The sequence below is a fragment of the Tubulanus polymorphus genome, chromosome 11 (genome assembly GCF_964204645.1).
Source record: "Tubulanus polymorphus chromosome 11, tnTubPoly1.2, whole genome shotgun sequence".
Classification (NCBI taxonomy): Eukaryota; Metazoa; Nemertea; class Palaeonemertea; order Tubulaniformes; family Tubulanidae; genus Tubulanus; species Tubulanus polymorphus.
In genome coordinates, this window is record NC_134035.1 from 13340116 (window position 1) to 13358960 (window position 18845).

Sequence of the window (18845 nt, forward strand, 5' to 3'; positions counted from 1 at the left end):
ATGAGTCTTCAAAATCGAACTCCACCCCCGGTTTCGGGCCCAGTTTGAGATCGATACCAATCTATAAAACCGCTTTTCCTACCCTTCTATTCCATCGTCCATTAAATTTCTTCGTTATCGATTTTGAAATTCGTCTAGCATTATTAACAGACGACCATACGTGTTGTAGATGTTCACGTGGCTGCCCGTCAGCCCTATTGGATTCATCGTTGCACCGTCGCTGTGAAGTGACGTTATTCCTGATAAACAACCACGCTCCGTCGTCCCACCCGAATAGTGATGACGTCATTGTACGCGTGCCGGGGCGCTTTGTACCAGTGAACGAATTCTGAAATGTGACATTTACAAACTTGATAGATGATTAATTTTAATTGTTGGGTCAAACTTAAGCAAGAACCGCGCTATATACGTGGAACCTCGTTACAGCGAACTTCCAAGGGACCAGAAAATATGTTCGTTATAACTGATAGTTCTTTATACAGCGGAACCTCGTTACGACGAACTTCAGGAGACCAGAAAATATGTTCGTTATAACCGTTATCCAGTATCGATTAATCCAAATTAATTACATTTTCTTTCTTGGGACGAAATTCTATATTTGTTATGATGAATCGTTGTATGAATCGAGTTCGTTATAACGAGGTTACACAGTATTCAATTTGAGATATAGGGGCACGTAGGACCCACGGGCTCGAGAACAGGACACAGGACTCTGAGTTGGGCTTGTCCTGTGACCTCCCCTATTGAACCTGGATCCAGCCCTACAATATTGAGTTATATCTTCAACCATAGTGCCAGCATTTGTGTTCATATCAAATCCGGAAACTTTAGAACTGAGACCGGCTGTGAAAATAAATTCACTATGAATTTTCAATGTTATTATTCTTTTTATAACCGTTAAAGTTTATGAATTTTGAAAAAATGAATGTAACTGAATTTTCTTACAGTTTACCATTGTACAGCAGCAGCAGCAGCAGCAGCAGCAGCAGCAGCAGCAGCAGCAGCAGCAGCAGCAGCAGCAGCAGCAGCAGCAGCAGCAGCAGCAGCAGTTAGAATCATCCACTTTCACTGATCACCGAAATATCCTCCTCACTCACAATCGACACAGTACAAAATATCATATATTATTCAAATGTGTTGTTGATTTCTAATTTTCGACTGGCGCACCATAGTACCTTGTCATAATTTATTAAAATCGGTTGTTTTAACGGAAGGTTGTCACGTGGTGCGACAGCGGGCTCAAACATGTGTGACGGGTGTGGTGATATTGATATTTGTTTCGCAGCAGTTCCAATATCAGAGTCTGGTCTCCCGAATTTATAAAATTCCTGAGGTTGAATGTCCAGAGGAGTGAATCTAGACGGGTTTACAACCCCCCTAAAACATCCCGGGCTATAGTTTCACACGGTTACCTTAACGTAGACAAGATAATGAGATCAAATGCCCTGAAAAGTCATTAAAAAAAGTCTTAGATTTTTCGAAGTTTTCTATGATAGGGACCACAAACAGACCCCCAAGGGCTTTACACCTTCGGTGATCGCCATCTTTGTAAGTTACCCTTTTTCTGCCACAATCTTTGAAGAAATCCTATAACTGCCCAGCTGCTGAAATCTTCAAACACTGACAGTACCAGCCACCACCGTGAGAAAACATCCTAACTGCGCCAGTCACTACTAACAAGCCCGATGATTAGCACGCAGGGCTTTAAAAGCTATGCTCGAATAGAGGGTTAGAGTTATTTCGCATATCATATACCGGACACGCGTTAGATGTTTTGCCAGGACCAGAAGTCAGGTTTGCCGGATGATCAAATATACCACATTGAGATACAAGGAACAAACCATCGAAACAAATGAAACTTTTTCAGATAGTTTTGTTAATAGCGTTTTTTTTATTTGATTGATCTCAAAATCTAAAGCGATATAAGTATACATGATGAACTATTGAATGAATAATTCGTGGAGGAAATATATATATAACTCATAATCAATTAACAATAAGGAGTCGTCTGGACTCAGGAGCCATATCAAGAAGACACAGACTCTATGAGTCATGATGACTTTCTCTCTGGTGTTAGTAATAATGGAATGCATGCACTGATTACACTGATCATTTTATACATTTGTAAATTATTTGGACCCAGTTCCACAGATATGGGTTACATTTGACATACAGATAGTCAATCTGTTGCCTGGACCCTGCCGCCGCTCAGCCTGGATGGACCCAGCTGCCTCCCAGCCTGGATTGGATGCACCCAGCTGCCTCTCGGCCTGGACCAAGCTGCACCTCTTCTGACAATCTGTTGTTCCAGGCTGCAGACTGATACCTGCTTAGTTAAATCTAACTCACGGTCCTGTTATTCTAAGCACATGAGTGGTTTTTTTTTGTACCGATACAAATATTTGATTTAACTTAATCAGTTTTTATCGCATAAAATAGTAATATAAATCATACATCAATATTTAATAAATGTCAGCATTATACACGTGCTGCTGCTGCTGGTGCTGCTGGTGTTGGAATGTTAGTTTTCCTATAAATTGAACGTTGGAGATAAATAAGATTCCGTCACCTTAAAAACTTGCGTCAAACTTTGACACGGATTTCAAAAAATTGAAAATTTTGACCAACAAAAAATGAATGCACACGATTCTAAACAATAGAAACAGTAACCATTGACAACAATATCTGACCATAAGTAGTGAATTTATAAACGGCCACATTCGAAATGGCGTCCTCGCTTGCCAAAGGACAATTCACAGTGATGGATACTGTGACCTATAGTGACTTATAATGTGTAAGCCATAAATAAAACTAGATTTATTATATAGGATATGTTTTAAAAATGCTTATATCTTAAATAGATAATTAACCGGGTTTTTTTCAAGGTTTTCTATTATTGGCACATGTTGTGTGTAGAGTATGTTTTCATCTTTTCGTTCTATAAAAGTAGCAAATACTACATAAATATCATTCCTACTGTTTGTACCCTGGTTTATATATTAAAGTTTAGTCGGAATTTTTTAAGAGACAGATTATCAAGAACTTATATATTCTGGTGCCCAGGGGCAGGTTTCATAAAGCTAGTGACAATCAAATTATATTGTTGAAGTCATTCAAGATGAAAAGGTCGTCAAAGTCCATTATAAATTTCTAATGCTTCTGGCTGTTCGCTTAACGCCAACATTTTTCAAAGAACAAATTCGACCAATTTTACTCGAATTCAATGTAAATACGATCATTTACAATGCTGCAAAATTTGTTTTGGTGCCATGTTTTTCATGTTGGTCCCAATAGTGGCGTTATAAACGACTTTTCCTGTAATCGTTATTTGAAGTCAATGTAAATGATACATCATTAATAACTAATTATAATTTTGCTGAATCATTGAAGTCATTGAGATTTAGTAGGTCAGTCATTAGTAACCGATAATAATTTGGCTTTATGAAACTGCCCGTGGTTTTTTTTTCAGGTGGGGTTCGACAAATAATTTTTCAGATATATTTATGAATAAGTTTTTTTAAATATCTTACAGCTAAAATACATCAAATACACGTAGAATATCATATATCGTGATATATAATAGTATATATATATATATATATATATCGAAGTCCACCGAAACCGAAATATGTATTACAATGTAACAAAATGTAGCATTAATTATGATTTAATTACAATGTACAAAGTACACAGCACCTTACTCAGTATGGTTTCAGAATCAGAGAACTCGGTAGTGTTGGTGGGACTGTCAATATCTGACACTGAGTTGAGACCCGTACCGAGTAAGGAGAAGTCTACCGCAATATCGAATGTAAATCTTAAATTTTAACTGAAGATGTTTTAAGACAGCAAATCATTGATATTCAATTGATTAAAAGCATTTCTAATGCGATCCATGTTGGTTGGCACAAAGTGTGTGTCTTGTGTGTCGTGTGTGGACTGGTATCTACTGTGTACGAGTCAATGCACCAGCGCCGCCTCCATAACCGTATCCCTTAGGTCCGAAATTAGCTCCGTAACAACCTGTAATACAACGTAATACAATGTTACATTATGTAATACAATGTTATACAATGTCATATTGATGAGAAGAGTTGTCGAGGAGTTGCGTCAACCTGGAATTGAATCAGTCAAACTTATAGACAGATAGTACTTCACAATCATTTCAATTTCATACTTCAAATATATCTAGTTAACCTTCAAAGTATTATTTGTCACATTACGCAAGAGTGTTACATTAAATAATGCAGTGTAACATAATGTACACATTATGCGACATAATGTGCACATTATGCGTCATAATGTACACATTATGCAACATAATGTGCACATTATAAATAAGACAATGTCATGTGATGAAATATAATGTAGAAACAGTTTTTTCGATGTTATCATCAGGGGGTGAGGGGGGGGGGTGAGAGGGGGAGGGGGTGAGAGGGGGGCGGTATGTGTTGTTTTACCTTTGCAATAAATGTCTCCATCTTTTTCTGCTAATTTATTCGAATCGAGCAAAGCTTGACACATTTTACACTTGAAACATTGTTTGTGAAAAACCTACAATACAAAAATAGATATCACAATCAATCAATCAGATTATCCTAGGTACTGTTAACGCTGTACAGTTTTCCCTGACTTGATCTGCTAAAAATCCAATCAATTTAACACAGTGAAATAACTAAGACATAGACGGAAACTGATTAAGAGGATTAAGAGGTGTTAGTTTCCTACCTGTCCTGCTCCTGTAATTCTTTCCGCGTGATAAACACTCGTTCCACATCGAAAACATTTTTCAGCTCCTCCGAAACTTGTTGTTTGTCCACCAGATTTCGGAGCTACATAGGTTTCAGCACCAACACTGTAAACAATAAATAACATATCACCGTTAAACAGCATTCAGAAGAGGAGACAAGAGGAGAGAGGAAAGGAGGAACAGGGGATAGAAGCGTGAGAGGGAGAGGAGAATGGGAGAGAGTGGGAAAGAGGAAGGGAGGAGAGGGAGATGAGAGAGAAAGAAAGGAAGGGAGAAAGGGAGACAGGCAGAGTGGGAAGAGCGAAAGAGGAGAGGTTAGAGGAGGCAAAAGGGGAGAAGAGGTGTAGAGGGATGATTAGGGATGAAGAAGGGAGGAATGGGAGGAAGAGAAGGATGAGGAATGGGAGGAAGGGAAGGATGAGGAATGGGAGGAAGAGAAGGATGAGGAATGGGAGGAAGGGAAGGATGAGGAATGGGAGGAAGAGAAGGATGAGGAATGGGAGGAAGAGAAGGATGAGGAATTGTTATCGTACAAATAATTGGTTGTTCAAACTTTTCAAAATATGCAACAGTTACAAAACACAACACAACATCAAACTACATTAAACTTACACAAACAGATTTACAATTATTTGAGAATGACTCGTTTTAAGATCAGTTACTCAATTCTATCCGATACATTATCTCTAATTCTGACAAAAAGTGAGTAGAATTTCAGGCCACTGGGAAAAAACTGTTCGTTTATCAGTATGAAAGTAATCTGAAGTTTTTACGGTTTTATTTGAACATCTGTCGTGAAGAAAGAGTAACTGATATTAGTAGTGTTAACGATAACTTACTCTCGCGGCGCTGTTCTCGCTCCGTCCATGGACAGCCCGGTACCGCCACCTGCAGCAAAACCGTATCCATGGGGACCGAAGTCCTTACCGTAACAGCTCGGACAGTAGAGACCGTCCTGATGTTGTTTGATAGAACCGGGAGTTAGCAGTTTATTGCACGTTTCTGTCGAACAAACAAACAACATAATTACATGCAAAACACGTATTAAACAGCATGCGGATAGTACTGCCATCTAGTGAGCAGTAATGACACTAAATACACTAGAGCCTGTATCATTTATACAGATATCGATCTGCCACTTGGAATCCCCAATGATCTGCCCGAATCCTTAACCTTCAGCCCGAATCCCCAGACGTTCCACCTGAATCTTCAACGTTCGGCCTGAATCCCCAACCTTTGGCCAGAATCCACAACCATCAGACAATCTGCACCCTAAACCACACATACTAAAGTATGGACGATCAGTTTTCAGAATGCTGGTAAAATGTCTCATATCTAGAAGGACAGGATACAGGCAGCAGATTGATATGTGCATCAACAACATCAGACTCTAACATATCTATATTTACAGTTAGTGTTATATACAGAGATTATTTTTGTGATCGGTGAATTTCATTGAACCCAATCACTATTTGGGGACGATCCCGAGTTAGGTAAATTTTGGGGTGGGTCGCAATTTGATTGGTTGAATCGACGTCGTAGAAAATTGACTGCGTACAAGTTGTGATACCAGTGTTAGGATTGATAATAACCCAAGGGCAGCCGAGAGTCATATTCTGAATTAGAGCGCGCTCTAAATTCGACGCTTAAAAAAATTCATAGCAACAACATACACATCATACACAGATACACTGCGGGTGTTTTTACTGTTGATACGGAGCCAAAATCTGCAGTCATCAATCGATTGATCAATAATATTGATTTGTCATATACCACATTTCATAACGCGGCAACAAAAAATACCCACAACGGGTTTGTATGAAATGCAAGTCAAACTTCAATTGATGTACGTTCATCTCAAAACATGGGTTAATCATTGATTGTGAGACTTAATCAAACCCTAATCATCTTAAACAATCATCCTGCTAGTAGTATATATATATATATATATATATACTGTCATGCTATTAGAGAAACAATTAAAACTTCAATTCATGCCAGACCTGGAATTATAAATGAACTCCAGAGTTACGCAGAGATGAACACTGTCATTGTCGATCAAGATTTAGCGATTTGTGTTGAAACTAGATGTGCAAGGTGCAGTAGGGTGTTCGTAGACAAACAACTGGAGTTCAAATGGAACTGGTGTTCATGGAGTGAACAAACTGGTGTCTATGTACATAGAACGGGTGTTCACATAGAACCAGTGTTCATATAGTGAACATAGAACTAGTGTTCATATCGAACTGTTCGACAGTTGTGAGTTAAAATCTATTCATCTTCAATGATTTTAATTCTAATCAAGTCTGAACAGTTGTGAGTAACTCATGAGTTAAAATCAATTCATTTTCAACGAGTTAACTCCGAACCAAATCTTAACTCACAACAGTGGAACTGGTTCGTGGTGTGTTCATGTAGAACTGGTGCCTGAGTGAGAGAGAGAGAGATGTAAAACTACCGGCTGATTTAAAACAAACACAAACACAATGCTACGAATGCTGCGTTCATTCTCACGTTAATCAATAAACCGTGCGATAAAACAACAACCTATAAAACTAACACACTTCAAAATTAACATTATCAAAATGATTTCCGATGAATCTCGAAATTTCGCAAATTTCTCAGCCGATAATTTCACAAATTTCCTTTCATCGAAAAACGAAAACGACAACGATTTTTAATCAGCATCGAACGACATCGATATCCATCACCAGTGAGTCGACTTACTCCCGAGTCGGTAACTTTCCGTTAGCCGCCGATAAACCGCCTTGACCTCCCGCAAAACCGTAACCGTGGATACCGAATTCACGTCCGTAACATGTGAAACAATAAACCTCTTCCTGATGTAATTTAGATGTTCGAGCGTCTAATAATTTACTGCAACCAACTACAATTAACCAAACCATCGTCGTAACCAACCATTAACCTAGTAACCATAGTTATTACTGATTGTAACCATAGAAACCAGCCATAACCGTAGTAACCACTGGTAATAACCATAGAAACCAACCGTTAACCTAGTAACCAGAGTTGCTACTGATTGTAACCATAGAAACCAGTCATAACCATAGTAACCATTGGTAATAACCATAGAAACCATCAATTACCATAGTAACCACAGGTATGGTATATAATAACAGAGCAGGTATTAACCCTTTCAGTGCAGAGTACTCCACACTGCGGTGTATAACCCACCCACGATACATCGCATCTACTCTTACCCACCGTGCGGTGTATTCATGTAATTATTAATTAGTTACGTAAAATCTCTATTGAAAGAGGCAGCACCTGTCAAACATAGAAATACTCACAGCGGGGTAAGAGTATATCATAGCACTGAAAGGGTTCAATCATTAAGATGTATCGAGCAGTTAGTTGTTCACTAATAGTGTGAGATCAGTAGTCACTGCATTCATTGAAACTCCTGGGCCCGGTTCTAAAGTCATGGCTTAGTCTTAAGACCAGTCTAAGACTGTGTTAGTTTATCTCAATAATCGAGCAACTTAAGACCGATCTTGATGTTTAAAAATACTTTTGGACTTATCAGTCTTAACTCTGGAACCGGGCCCTGGGTACAACCTCCCCGGGTGAAACCTCCCCGGGTACAACCTCCCTGGGTACAACCTCCCCGGGCACAACCAAACCATCCTCTTTCAATACTTACGGCACTTTAAACAGAGTTTATGGAATTTTTTTCCGCCGGCTTCGACACATTCAGCGTGATAAACCGTCGTCTGACAACGATGACATTTATCGCCACCTCCGAATTTAGAAGCTAACGGATTAGATTGAGTCGGTCTCGCCGGCTGCTGCCTGCATGAAAACAAATAATAATACTGTAGAAATTGTCAAAAATTAGTTATTTTGACCGACAGTATTAAAAACATGGGAAATGAACGATTCTGAACTCTAGGACAGACCAGACAACTTGATATCTCTAACTGGAGTAGTTTTCACAAAAATTTAGAATAGATTGACTAGATTCGACTGAAAAGTCGTTGTTTAATTGAAAATGAACTAGAAATTATTGTGATTTTGAGAGTAACTTGATAGTCTTGGGATCAGTTGAGCTCTTTAAAGAGAGTAGGAATGACTACCAAGTCACATCTGCTCGAGTCACACTCATTTGAACAGAGTCCTCTAGTGACAGACAGATAGACAGAGATTGACAGACAGAGATAAACGGACAGACAGACAGAGATAAACGGACAGACAGACAGACGTACGTATTGGTAGATTCAGCACCGTGTTCAGTTGATAACCCAGCACCACCACCTCCACCAAACCCGTATCCAGCTGCGCCAAACTTCTTCTTATGACACGGTATACAGTATGGTGTACCATCGTGATCGGCTGAATTACCTCCTTCTAATGTTTTACCGCAATCGTCTAAAAACAGAAAATAATCTCACGTCACAAACTGTTACTCAGTATTTGACACCAACTCGGGGTAGAATTTTACCAGTCTCAACCTTACCGCAGTAAGAGACAGAGTCTACTGTATTTAACAAACTCTTACTCAGTATTTGACACCAACTCGGGGTAGAATTCTACCGGTCTCAACTTTACCGCAGTAAGTGACAGAGTCTACTGTATTTCACAAACTCTTACTCAGTATCTGACACCAACTCGGGGTAGAATTTTACCGGTCTCAACTTTACCGCAGTAAGAGACAGAGTCTACTGTATTTCACAAACTCTTACTCAGTATTTGACACCAACTCGGGGTAGAATTTTACCAGTCTCAACTTTACCGCAGTAAGAGACAGAGTCTACTGTATTTCACAAACTCTTACTCAGTATTTGACACCAACTCGGGGTAGAATTTTACCATGCTCAACCTTACCCCAGTAAGAGACAGAGTCTACTGTATTTCACAAACTCTTACTCAGTATTTGACACCAACTCGGGGTAGAATTTTACCATGCTCAACCTTACCGCAGTAAGAGACAGAGTCTACTGTATTTCACAAACTCTTACTCAGTATTTGACACCAACTCGGGGTAGAATTTTACCAGTCTCAACTTTACCGCAGTAAGAGACAGAGTCTACTGTATTTCACAAACTCTTACTCAGTATTTGACACCAACTCGGGGTAGAATTTTACCATGCTCAACCTTACCCCAGTAAGAGACAGAGTCTACTGTATTTCACAAACTCTTAATCAGTATTTGACACCAACTCGGGGTAGAATTTTACCATGCTCAACTTTACCCCGAGTAAGAGACAGAGTCTACTGTATTTCACAATCAAACTTACCGCATTTAAAACAGCTTTGATGCCACGTTTTATTCAAAGCCTTTCTTTCCTCGTTGAAATAAACAGATTTATTACATTTGGCACAAGTCGGTCCTCCACCATAAACCGGCATAGTTTATATACTGCGTTCCGCTGGAGGAAGAAATCTGTAATTTCAAATTTCAAACTGTTATAAGGCGTGAGGATTAAACAGGTTAAGCACCTTCTTCACTCTATCAGACATAAACACCTCAATTGCTGTGAATTGATATTTGTTTCATTGAAGTGATCTATAAAATACATAATATTTAGAATTCATTGGCTAGGAATTTCAAACCGATATCAACCCTTGATTGCGTATAAATGCACACATTATAAGCACTAGGTCATAATGTTTTCAACCAAGCCCACTTTTAAGCAATGTACGATACGCCTTTAAACAAGTTTAAATAGTTTACACCCACAAACAAGGCTTTCACCTTATTTTGCACTCCTTTCGAAAAATATTTTCATTGTCAGTGAAAGAGAATCTATTTAACATATCTTTTCATATCGAATGAGGCTACCTATAGACAAATAGACTATTAACAAACTATGTCAACCTATTCTCAGGTACAATATTAAACACCTTTCTTACCCCATCCCTCTCAACCCATGGACCCCCATCTCCCCGTACTGCCTGAAAAACAACACATATCATTTTTTTAAAATTCCCATTAGGTTAAAAAATTGTTCCTTGTTTCCTGTTTCTGCTCAGCTTAAAAGTTGACCCGTCCGGTCGCTTCAAATTATGATCAAACCAACAATAACAGGCCCGGCAGTTATAGAAATTAACTGATTACAAATCTAATTACAGTTGACAAAAGTGACCCGGCCGATTAGGAGAAACCAGGTATCATTTTTCAGCCCTATCTTACCACTTATTTCAAGAAACAAAAATCGATTTGATAATTCAGCGACAAAGTTTCAATATATTCCCTGTTTAAGGTGTATGAATGCTCGTGTGTTAATTAAGTCTGACTAATGCGAATACGACAGTGTGCAATATTTCTATATTGATTATAGAGTTTTTTAAAAGCCGATTTTTAACTGAACACGAGCAGAGTCTAGGCCAAACGACATTCTCATTCTACTCCTCGCCGCGGAGCTGCACCTGCGCTCTCCTCGTTACTACGCAACATATGTGCATCTATATATAATACTAGGGTGGAGTTAGTGTTTATAAGTTTAACCCTCAGACACCTGAGCACCAATATCAACAACTACGATGACACATTTACTGTGACAATATCCGATCAATATTCAACACACTCAATACATCATAGAAAATCACTGAGCACAATATATTGCGTAGTGCAAACTTTAAGAAAATAGTCCCCTTAATATAACGTCCATAAAAGTCATTATTTTGATAAAATTGGATAGGGCCTACCGACTAAACTCCCCTAGTTAGGCCCCTTACTTAGCAGGAAAGGCCTTGTTACTTAAATCAAGTTTTCATAATCAGATTGGCTTTTACCAATATGAAAATATCCAATCGTAAAACTAATCAGACATGTGTAACTGATTCAGGGGGGATGTCGGAAAATTAAGAAGGCCAGGGTCCATCTAAAATTTTCAGAGATAGGCCTGCAGCCATGTCAAAAGGGTCACACCTACCCTCCGCCTCACGGTGTCAGATATTTTTGAAGAATAACATCCTATATTTACTTCAAATAAAGATGCAATTTCCAAAGGATCAGTGTCAAAATATTAGGTTCTAACTATCTCTTGTCCTCGAAATGGGCAACTTCCAATGGCCCAATGATATTGCATGGGATAAAGAGGGGTCGGACCCTAAATAATATCCCTATGCTATTGATCAGCCCTTCATCGTGTGAATGGGTGGGCTTATGTGGCAGTGTGTTAATCATAGAGATATGTAGTTGGACAGTCAGTGTTATTATTAGTCTACCCCACCCAGTCTGAACGATTCATTTTAAGTTGAGTCGAGTCGAGTCTTTTGAGTGCAGGTCCGCGGACGGAGTTTCACGGTCCTGGGCTCGTCTGTAATCTAAATGAGCCTTAAACAACTCTGTCAAACTGACAAATATCGAGAAGAAGCGTGTTCTCTACAGACAGATAATTCAACTTACAACTAAGAGAAATATTCCAATTCGAAGTGACACCGCTTCAATGAGAGCTGTCAAAGTTGATATCCGATCGGGCGGGGACTGAGAGACGCCGTGTTAGACATCGCGCCACGGGCTTCTAGTAAAACACTAACCATAAGACGCAACGTATATTTGTTCAAGCAAACATTTTTCTGATTATATCTTCTCCTCGACTTTTCATCGAAGAAATATATAATCTATATAAGAACTTATCAAAGATGTATAGCTATCAGGGACAATTCGAGAAAATGATGTTCTCGATGATCCAGCAATATACGAGCGGTTGATTTTAGATTTATGTTTCGAAGTATGCCACGGTGTGGCACGGATTGGCCGGAGCGCGGACCATTGAGATTTTTCATACTCAAGACTATTACTGATTGATTATTTTTACATAGCGCGTATAATCCCACATGAATGTGTACATTCGCATTTTCGCGATGAGCTGGGTTTTTAACGAGGCCCCGGCCGACGGGTGCGTTAGTAATTGTTACTTGGTATACTTAGTTCGACTGACGGAGATTTCATGGTTGTGTGGAGGCATATTAGTGGGAGCTGTTACTCGATGAAAGGTAACGTAACCAGGTTTTCCCATTACCTTCTGTAATGCGGGAGTACGACTTTCGTACACTGAAGGTTATGATTAAAAATTGACTGTTGACAGCTGTCAAAATGGAGATAGAATCGAACCACCAGCAGCAGCAAACTGAAACAACAGGTACTTTTACCTCTTATCTGTTCTTATCACTAGTGTTTTATGGATTAAAGTCAAACCAAGATTCCAAGCTAAGTGAAAATGTTGATTGCCACAAGCCAACAGAACTTCCCAGGCAGAAGAAGAGGGAGGAGGGACCCATTCCTTTTTTTTGCTGCTGTTAAAAGTGTTTGCATGAGTGGCTTAGAATGGTACCCAGGCTCGGGTCTCACAGTCACAGACTCATCAGGGGCTCAATTTCACAAAAATACGTCTAAATCTGAAAACGAGGAAATTAAAGCGATCTTATGAGTTAAAGCTTGTTTGTGAAATTAACCCCTCTCTCTTGCGCCGCTGTGCCCTCGATCTGTTGTTGTTGAGCGACTGCACGTTAAGGTGGCGCTAAAGTCTAATACCTGGTAACCTTACCATAACTCCAATCCTCAGGACCCAGTTCCGTAGTTGTGAGTTAGAGTTAACTCTTAAGTTACAACTAGTTGATTTTCATTGAGTTAACTCAGAGTTAAATCTTAACTCACAACTGTGGAACTGGACCCAGTATGCCAACGCCACGTATTTACTCTTGATTGTTGTTATTTTCAGATGGTGAATTAATGAAAGATGTTCCGCCGATTTCACCTGAAGCTGTCGATAAATTCGTGAAAGGATTCACCGACGTTTTTCTGCCAGAAGCCGAAAGCAATAAACAAAAACTTGACGAACTCCTGTAAGAAAACTGAATTACCTTTATACAACGAAAACCCACTTAATTCAGATCTAATCGCGGTATTATTTACAGTTTAGAGACATCGAAATATGATGTTAAATGCAGATTTCATAAACTGGTTTGACTAGATTAGATTGGTTCTAAATGATCCGAATTAAGCCGGTGGCACTACAGTATAAACATACCCCGGTATCAGCCAACTTAGGCCAAAAAAAATTGATACCTTGTTTCTCCGCTCTGCTGAGCTTAAATGTTGACCCGGCCGGCCGCCTATCTACCCTATACATTACTTTTTTAAAAATCGTGATCAATTTCACCATAACAGACCCGGCCGCTATAGAAATGAACTGTTTATAAATTTTATCATATTTTACAAAAATGACCCGGCCGCTGCGGAGAAACAAGGTATCATTTTTGTTTAGCCTTAATATCGCTCTAAATACCTCGCATATACAAGGGTTATTTCTATAAGTGGTGTTATTTTTTATAGATTGAATCAATCGGTTGTTTTAGAAACGCTACAACAGGAAAACGCAAAGTTCAAAGAATGCACAACTTTCAACGACATCCAACAAACGGTAATTATAATATTTTCAGAATATAACTCTGTACTAGTGAGGGTGGTGAGAGTAATCTGTTTGTCTGGGGATAATCTGGTATGCAGGAGCCGCAGTTGCCTAAAAGTTTGTTAGAGTGTAACCAGTGGATAGTTGACATAGTGACAATTCAAAGTCAATTGTTACTATGGTATCTCTGGTTATCTTTAACCAACTTTTGAGAAACTGCCGGCAGGGCCGTATTAGGGGGGGATAGGGACCTCCGTCTAAGGGTTATCTGCTCATCTGTCTGATAATCTGCTTGTATCATGATTGCTGTTGTTGTTTAGATGTTGAAAGCGAGAGTGTATTACGGGAAATTGTGTGGACTTCGCAGAGAAATGAATTCACTTCACGACCGAACGTCTAAATTACGAGTAAGTAATTTATTATCAGAACGCAGATTCACAATCAAACTGAAACTCATCGAATTATAATGAAATCTGTTTTTCAGAGACGAGCCGTCAAACTGCAGCAACAAAGACAAAAAGAATTCCTTCAACTCGAACAAAAACGCGAAAAAGAAATGGAGAGAGAACAACAATTAATGGCGAAACAGGCGCGACCTGTACAGAGAGGAGGGCTCCTGTCTTAAAACAGGCTCGACCTGTACAGAGAGGAGGGCTCCTGTCTTAAAACAGGCTCGACCTGTACAGAGAGGAGGGCTCCTATCTTAAACCAGGCTCGACCTATACAGAGAGGAGAACTCCTGTCTTGAAACAGGCTCGACCTGTACAGAGAGGAGGGCTCCCTGTCTTAAAACAGGGTCGACCTGTATAGAGAGGAGGGCTCCTGTCTTAAAACAGGCTCGACCTGTACAGAGAGGAGGGCTCCCTGTCTTAAAACAGGGTCGACCTGTATAGAGAGGAGGGCTCCAGAGAGAACTCCATTTTATTTATGATTCAAATGATTCCATTTTACAGTCGACTTTCTGCGTTAAGACTTCTATCAAGTTGGGACCAAATTCGCGAGTATCTTCAAGAAACTAGTTAACATAGATTCTTTTTGTTCGCTGTAACATATTATGTACATAGTTCTTATAATTAGCTAATAAAATGGTGCTAACAAAATAAAACAAAAAACGAAATTCTTGATATGGACTTTCTTAAATTTTTATGATGAGGTACCGTTTAATCCAGTATCAAAATTAAAGAAAACAATTCGTTTTTTTTCAAATTATGAGTGGTAAGCATGAAGTTTTTGGCAGAATTTCAGAGGATCGGTGCTCCAAGTAATTAGAGAAGCCTAATATGTCTCCCCTCAATTGAATCGAGGAGTTTTTTTTAATGAAAATCTGTCTATTGACGGGATTCTGTGATAACAGTATGAATAATGATTAATCATGAATACATGGTATTAGTGGGTTTTCCCCAAATGACTCAAATAGACCGCTTTCCTCGTGCATGGTGTAAGTTAGTTATCTCGGGGTGCATGAACTGTCCTTACGTAGTTGTGACTAATTAACTAATTTCAGCATTTCATTAGTAAATGTTTACGCGGTTTCTATGATATGAAGACCTGTGTTGGTGTGAATCTTTAACTGAAGTGCTATCGGTCGGTATAATTTTATAGGAGATTATTCTAGAATATAAGAAAAAAAACCAGGCGGCGGTTTATAAATTCGGATGTTGGGAATCAAGTAATTTATTTCATGGCCGTATATGAAGTTCCTCCACTATATTGTTCAGCTGGCTACTGGCGCGTATTCAACCCGGCAGTAGAACCTTTTCATTCAACTTCTATAAGCTCTCAATGTAAATCCATTCAACAATAGAGACACAATTGCGGCTTTTCAGAGTTGTTGATATCATTCTGACACGCGCTATTGAATACGTCACCGGCTGACCACGGTGTACACAAGCATAGACCATTCACCTCTGCACACTCACACTGTGAACATGCTACCGTGGATTCTCCTCCTGGCGATTTTCGCTGCGCTCCCGCTCTTGCTCCTGTTCCTGCTTCCTGAGGAACGACGTCTTTATGTTTTATGTGTTACTGTTCGTCTCTGTACTGTCCTGTACTGTTCTGTGTTAATTAATCCGTTCTATTTTTCAGCAATTAACCCGTTTTATTTTTCAGGGCCGATTTCTCTGTCGAATTTCAACGTTTGCTGGAACAAAACTAATGTCCGAAAGCGTCAGCTCTCCTTCGCCGGTCATGTGTCGAGGATGTCAGACAAAGAGTCGGTCAGGAAATTCTGCCCTCTACACGCCCTCATACGGAACACGAAAACCAGGATGATGAGGCCTCACTGCCCCCACCTATCTACAAAGTGTGCTGAGTGATGTCAATGACGGGCATATCTGCGGGATTGCGCGGGATACAAATGGAGCGGTTATACTGGATTGTCACGCTACTAGCATTCATTGTGTCCTTGTGACCACCCGGATGAGGGATGATTCTACTGTCACGCTCTTTGTTTCTGGTATTCTGAGTCGGCTGAGGGATGATTCTACTGTCACGCTCTTTGATTTCTAGTTTGAGTGCTAGTTTTCATTGTGTCCTTGTGATAACCTCGGTCAGTGGATGAAGTCTCTTGTCGGCTTGTGAGTGCTAGTTTCATTGTGTCCTTGTGACAACCTCGGTCAGTGGATGAAGTCTCTTGTCACGCTTTTGAGTGCTAGTTGAGATCCTGAATCTCAACCCGGTCAAGCTGGTTGTACTGTGCTACTTGTGTTTCGTGCAATTTTACAGGTTTGTCAGTTACTGACGTCGCCCAGTACATCCTGCAGTTAGATGGGGAATGTGAGGCGTTGTCATTCTGGTTTTCGCGTTCTGTGTGAGGGCGTGTAGAGGGCAGTATATTCCTGGCTGGCTCATTGTCTGGTGTTCTCGGCATGTGACCAGCGATGGAGAGCTGAAAAGCTTTCGAACATTAGTTTTGTTCCGTACCAGGTTTTCATCGCTCTTCTCTTTTTTTCATTTCAGGACTCCCAAGAAGTTGAAGAAGATGCTGAAGGTGACTACCACGAAGACGATGCCAAAAAAGAACACTGAACTCAGCAATATTGAAAGTTAAGTTGATACACATGTAAATTACGATGCGTGATACGGAAAGGATTGTGTAACTACAGAATATCGTTCTTTTACTCATTTCAGGTTAATCCGGAAAGGCCCATCTAAAATCTGCCCACCAGAAGTGCCCACAAAAGACTCCACCTTGAAGTACCACCAAACACCTGTTTCAAAGACCTGTCGCAGCCGAACCTGGCAGTCTTGCATGGCTCATCCTGCATGGCAACAGGAAAACATACATACATAAAGCTAAGTTGATTTTTCATATCTGGGGTAGAATGCATAGGCGCTGGTCAAGCTCACCATCTCCGCACTACTTTATTGAGGCTCTGTGGCCGGTAGTAAATTGAAATATAGCTAGGCAATGATTGCTTGAATATTTACAATATTAAACAAAATGATTGAGTGAGGTCCTTTAAATATTCTTTGGTCTGATAATTAAAATGTAGATTGGTCAGTTATTGATTAAAAGATTTTGTAAGTACGTACAATTAAGGTAAATTCAATATCTTATGTGACATTTGAAATTATTCGAATGTACCGTAGATATTTCAGGCCTCATATGACTATTGTTTAACTGACAATCAAGATCTAGATAGGACAATTTTTACTAAAAGATATATCAATTAAACTTTATCGTTGGTTGATAGATTTTTCTTTACAAATAATATATTGATAAATTTATTACCATTGAGGCCTTACTTTACAATATATACTGTGTGCTGCCTCACACATAACAGTAATGAATTTCATAAGATAGTGTCTAGGGCTCTATCGAGGTCTGGTGTTATATGGGGAAAACTATGGACTACAGGTCTTTATGAAACAGTGATTTGGTCTCAACACTATGACAAATCCAGAATAAACCAAAGCTTTAATTGATTTAATTCATTCCTGAAACACTGCGTCTTGTTTTGGCCAACGCATGATAATTGTTTGACTGACAATTAGCATAGATACAGCCGGGAAAAATGGCTTAGATATTCACAATTAAGATGAATTCAATATTTGATGTTAGATCAAAAACTTTTTATATCATAAATATTTATTGAAATATAGCTGAAATATATAATATATTTGAGCACATCTATAAATGAATCAGTCTCATGGACTGATCAGTTCTGTATTGCCAACTGCCGCGCTTACGACGACTAGCCATGCTTTTCAATATTGGCAAAATTTACTCAAACCTAACTGATTCAATTAATATCTAAAAGCCTGTGTCGCATATTAGATATAGTTTAACTGAAAATTAGAATCTAAGATGAATAACTCATTAAGGTACATGTATTACTTAGATCGATTAAGGTTAATTCAATTGTTATGTGAAATTATTTCTAATTCCATGGACATTTAAAATGTAGCTGATACATGTGTATCTGAGCACATTTATTTATCTGTATCTAAGTGAACCTATTGTGTCTTCATACAGCAGTATTAGTTTTGATACATATTGCCAAAATCATTTAACGCAGATTTACTTCCGATCGAAGGGAGATAAAACAAATCTGTGCCCAAATACATTCCTGGATTTGGAAGGGGGAATATTTCAATTTCACTGTGTATGTCAGATTGAAAGCCTTATTCTGACAGGATATCCTAAACTTAGGTCTTATTCCTCTTGCTAATAGCTCTCTTTTACTAACCCCTCTCCTTCAAACTATATTCCA

At 39.2% G+C, this 18845-nt stretch overlaps 2 protein-coding genes across 3 annotated transcripts; one reads left to right on the plus strand and one right to left on the minus strand.

Annotated features, from left to right (window-relative positions):
- Positions 1-1888: 1888 nt before the first annotated feature.
- Positions 1889-12192, minus strand: LOC141912807 (cysteine and glycine-rich protein 2-like). Of its 2 annotated transcripts, none has more exons than XM_074804208.1 (8): positions 12123-12192; positions 10009-10154; positions 8977-9139; positions 8415-8563; positions 5590-5752; positions 4729-4855; positions 4461-4554; positions 1889-4023 (listed from the first exon to the last, which is right to left on the minus strand). In XM_074804208.1, exons 2-8 carry the CDS (start codon positions 10118-10120, stop codon positions 3947-3949), a joined length of 885 nt encoding a protein of 294 aa, XP_074660309.1. In that variant the 5' UTR covers positions 10121-10154; positions 12123-12192; the 3' UTR covers positions 1889-3946. The 2 variants fall into 2 exon arrangements, with proteins under 2 accessions (XP_074660309.1, XP_074660310.1); XM_074804209.1 differs by lacking the exon at positions 12123-12192 and adding an exon at positions 10905-10957.
- Positions 12193-12737: 545 nt separating this feature from the next.
- On the plus strand, positions 12738-15227 carry LOC141912890 (biogenesis of lysosome-related organelles complex 1 subunit 6-like). Its single transcript, XM_074804312.1, has 5 exons — positions 12738-12858; positions 13438-13561; positions 14052-14139; positions 14448-14534; positions 14612-15227. Exons 1-5 carry the CDS (start codon positions 12813-12815, stop codon positions 14750-14752), a joined length of 486 nt encoding a protein of 161 aa, XP_074660413.1. The 5' UTR covers positions 12738-12812; the 3' UTR covers positions 14753-15227.
- The last annotated feature ends 3618 nt before the right edge of the window (positions 15228-18845 follow it).

Bases quoted from the DNA above. Each gene is read 5' to 3' on its own strand.
- LOC141912807 (XM_074804208.1), bottom strand. From the start codon at position 10,120: ATGCCGGTTTATGGTGGAGGACCGACTTGTGCCAAATGTAATAAATCT. The intron at 4,555-4,728 runs GTAGGAAACTAA...TTTGTATTGTAG, and splicing joins GAATTACAGGAGCAGGACAG to GTTTTTCACAAACAATGTTT. The intron at 4,024-4,460 runs GTAAAACAACAC...GTTGTATTACAG, and splicing joins TGGAGACATTTATTGCAAAG to GTTGTTACGGAGCTAATTTC.
- LOC141912890 (XM_074804312.1), top strand. From the start codon at position 12,813: ATGGAGATAGAATCGAACCACCAGCAGCAGCAAACTGAAACAACAG. The intron at 12,859-13,437 runs GTACTTTTACCT...TGTTATTTTCAG, and splicing joins GCAGCAAACTGAAACAACAG to ATGGTGAATTAATGAAAGAT. The intron at 13,562-14,051 runs GTAAGAAAACTG...TATTTTTTATAG, and splicing joins CAAAAACTTGACGAACTCCT to ATTGAATCAATCGGTTGTTT.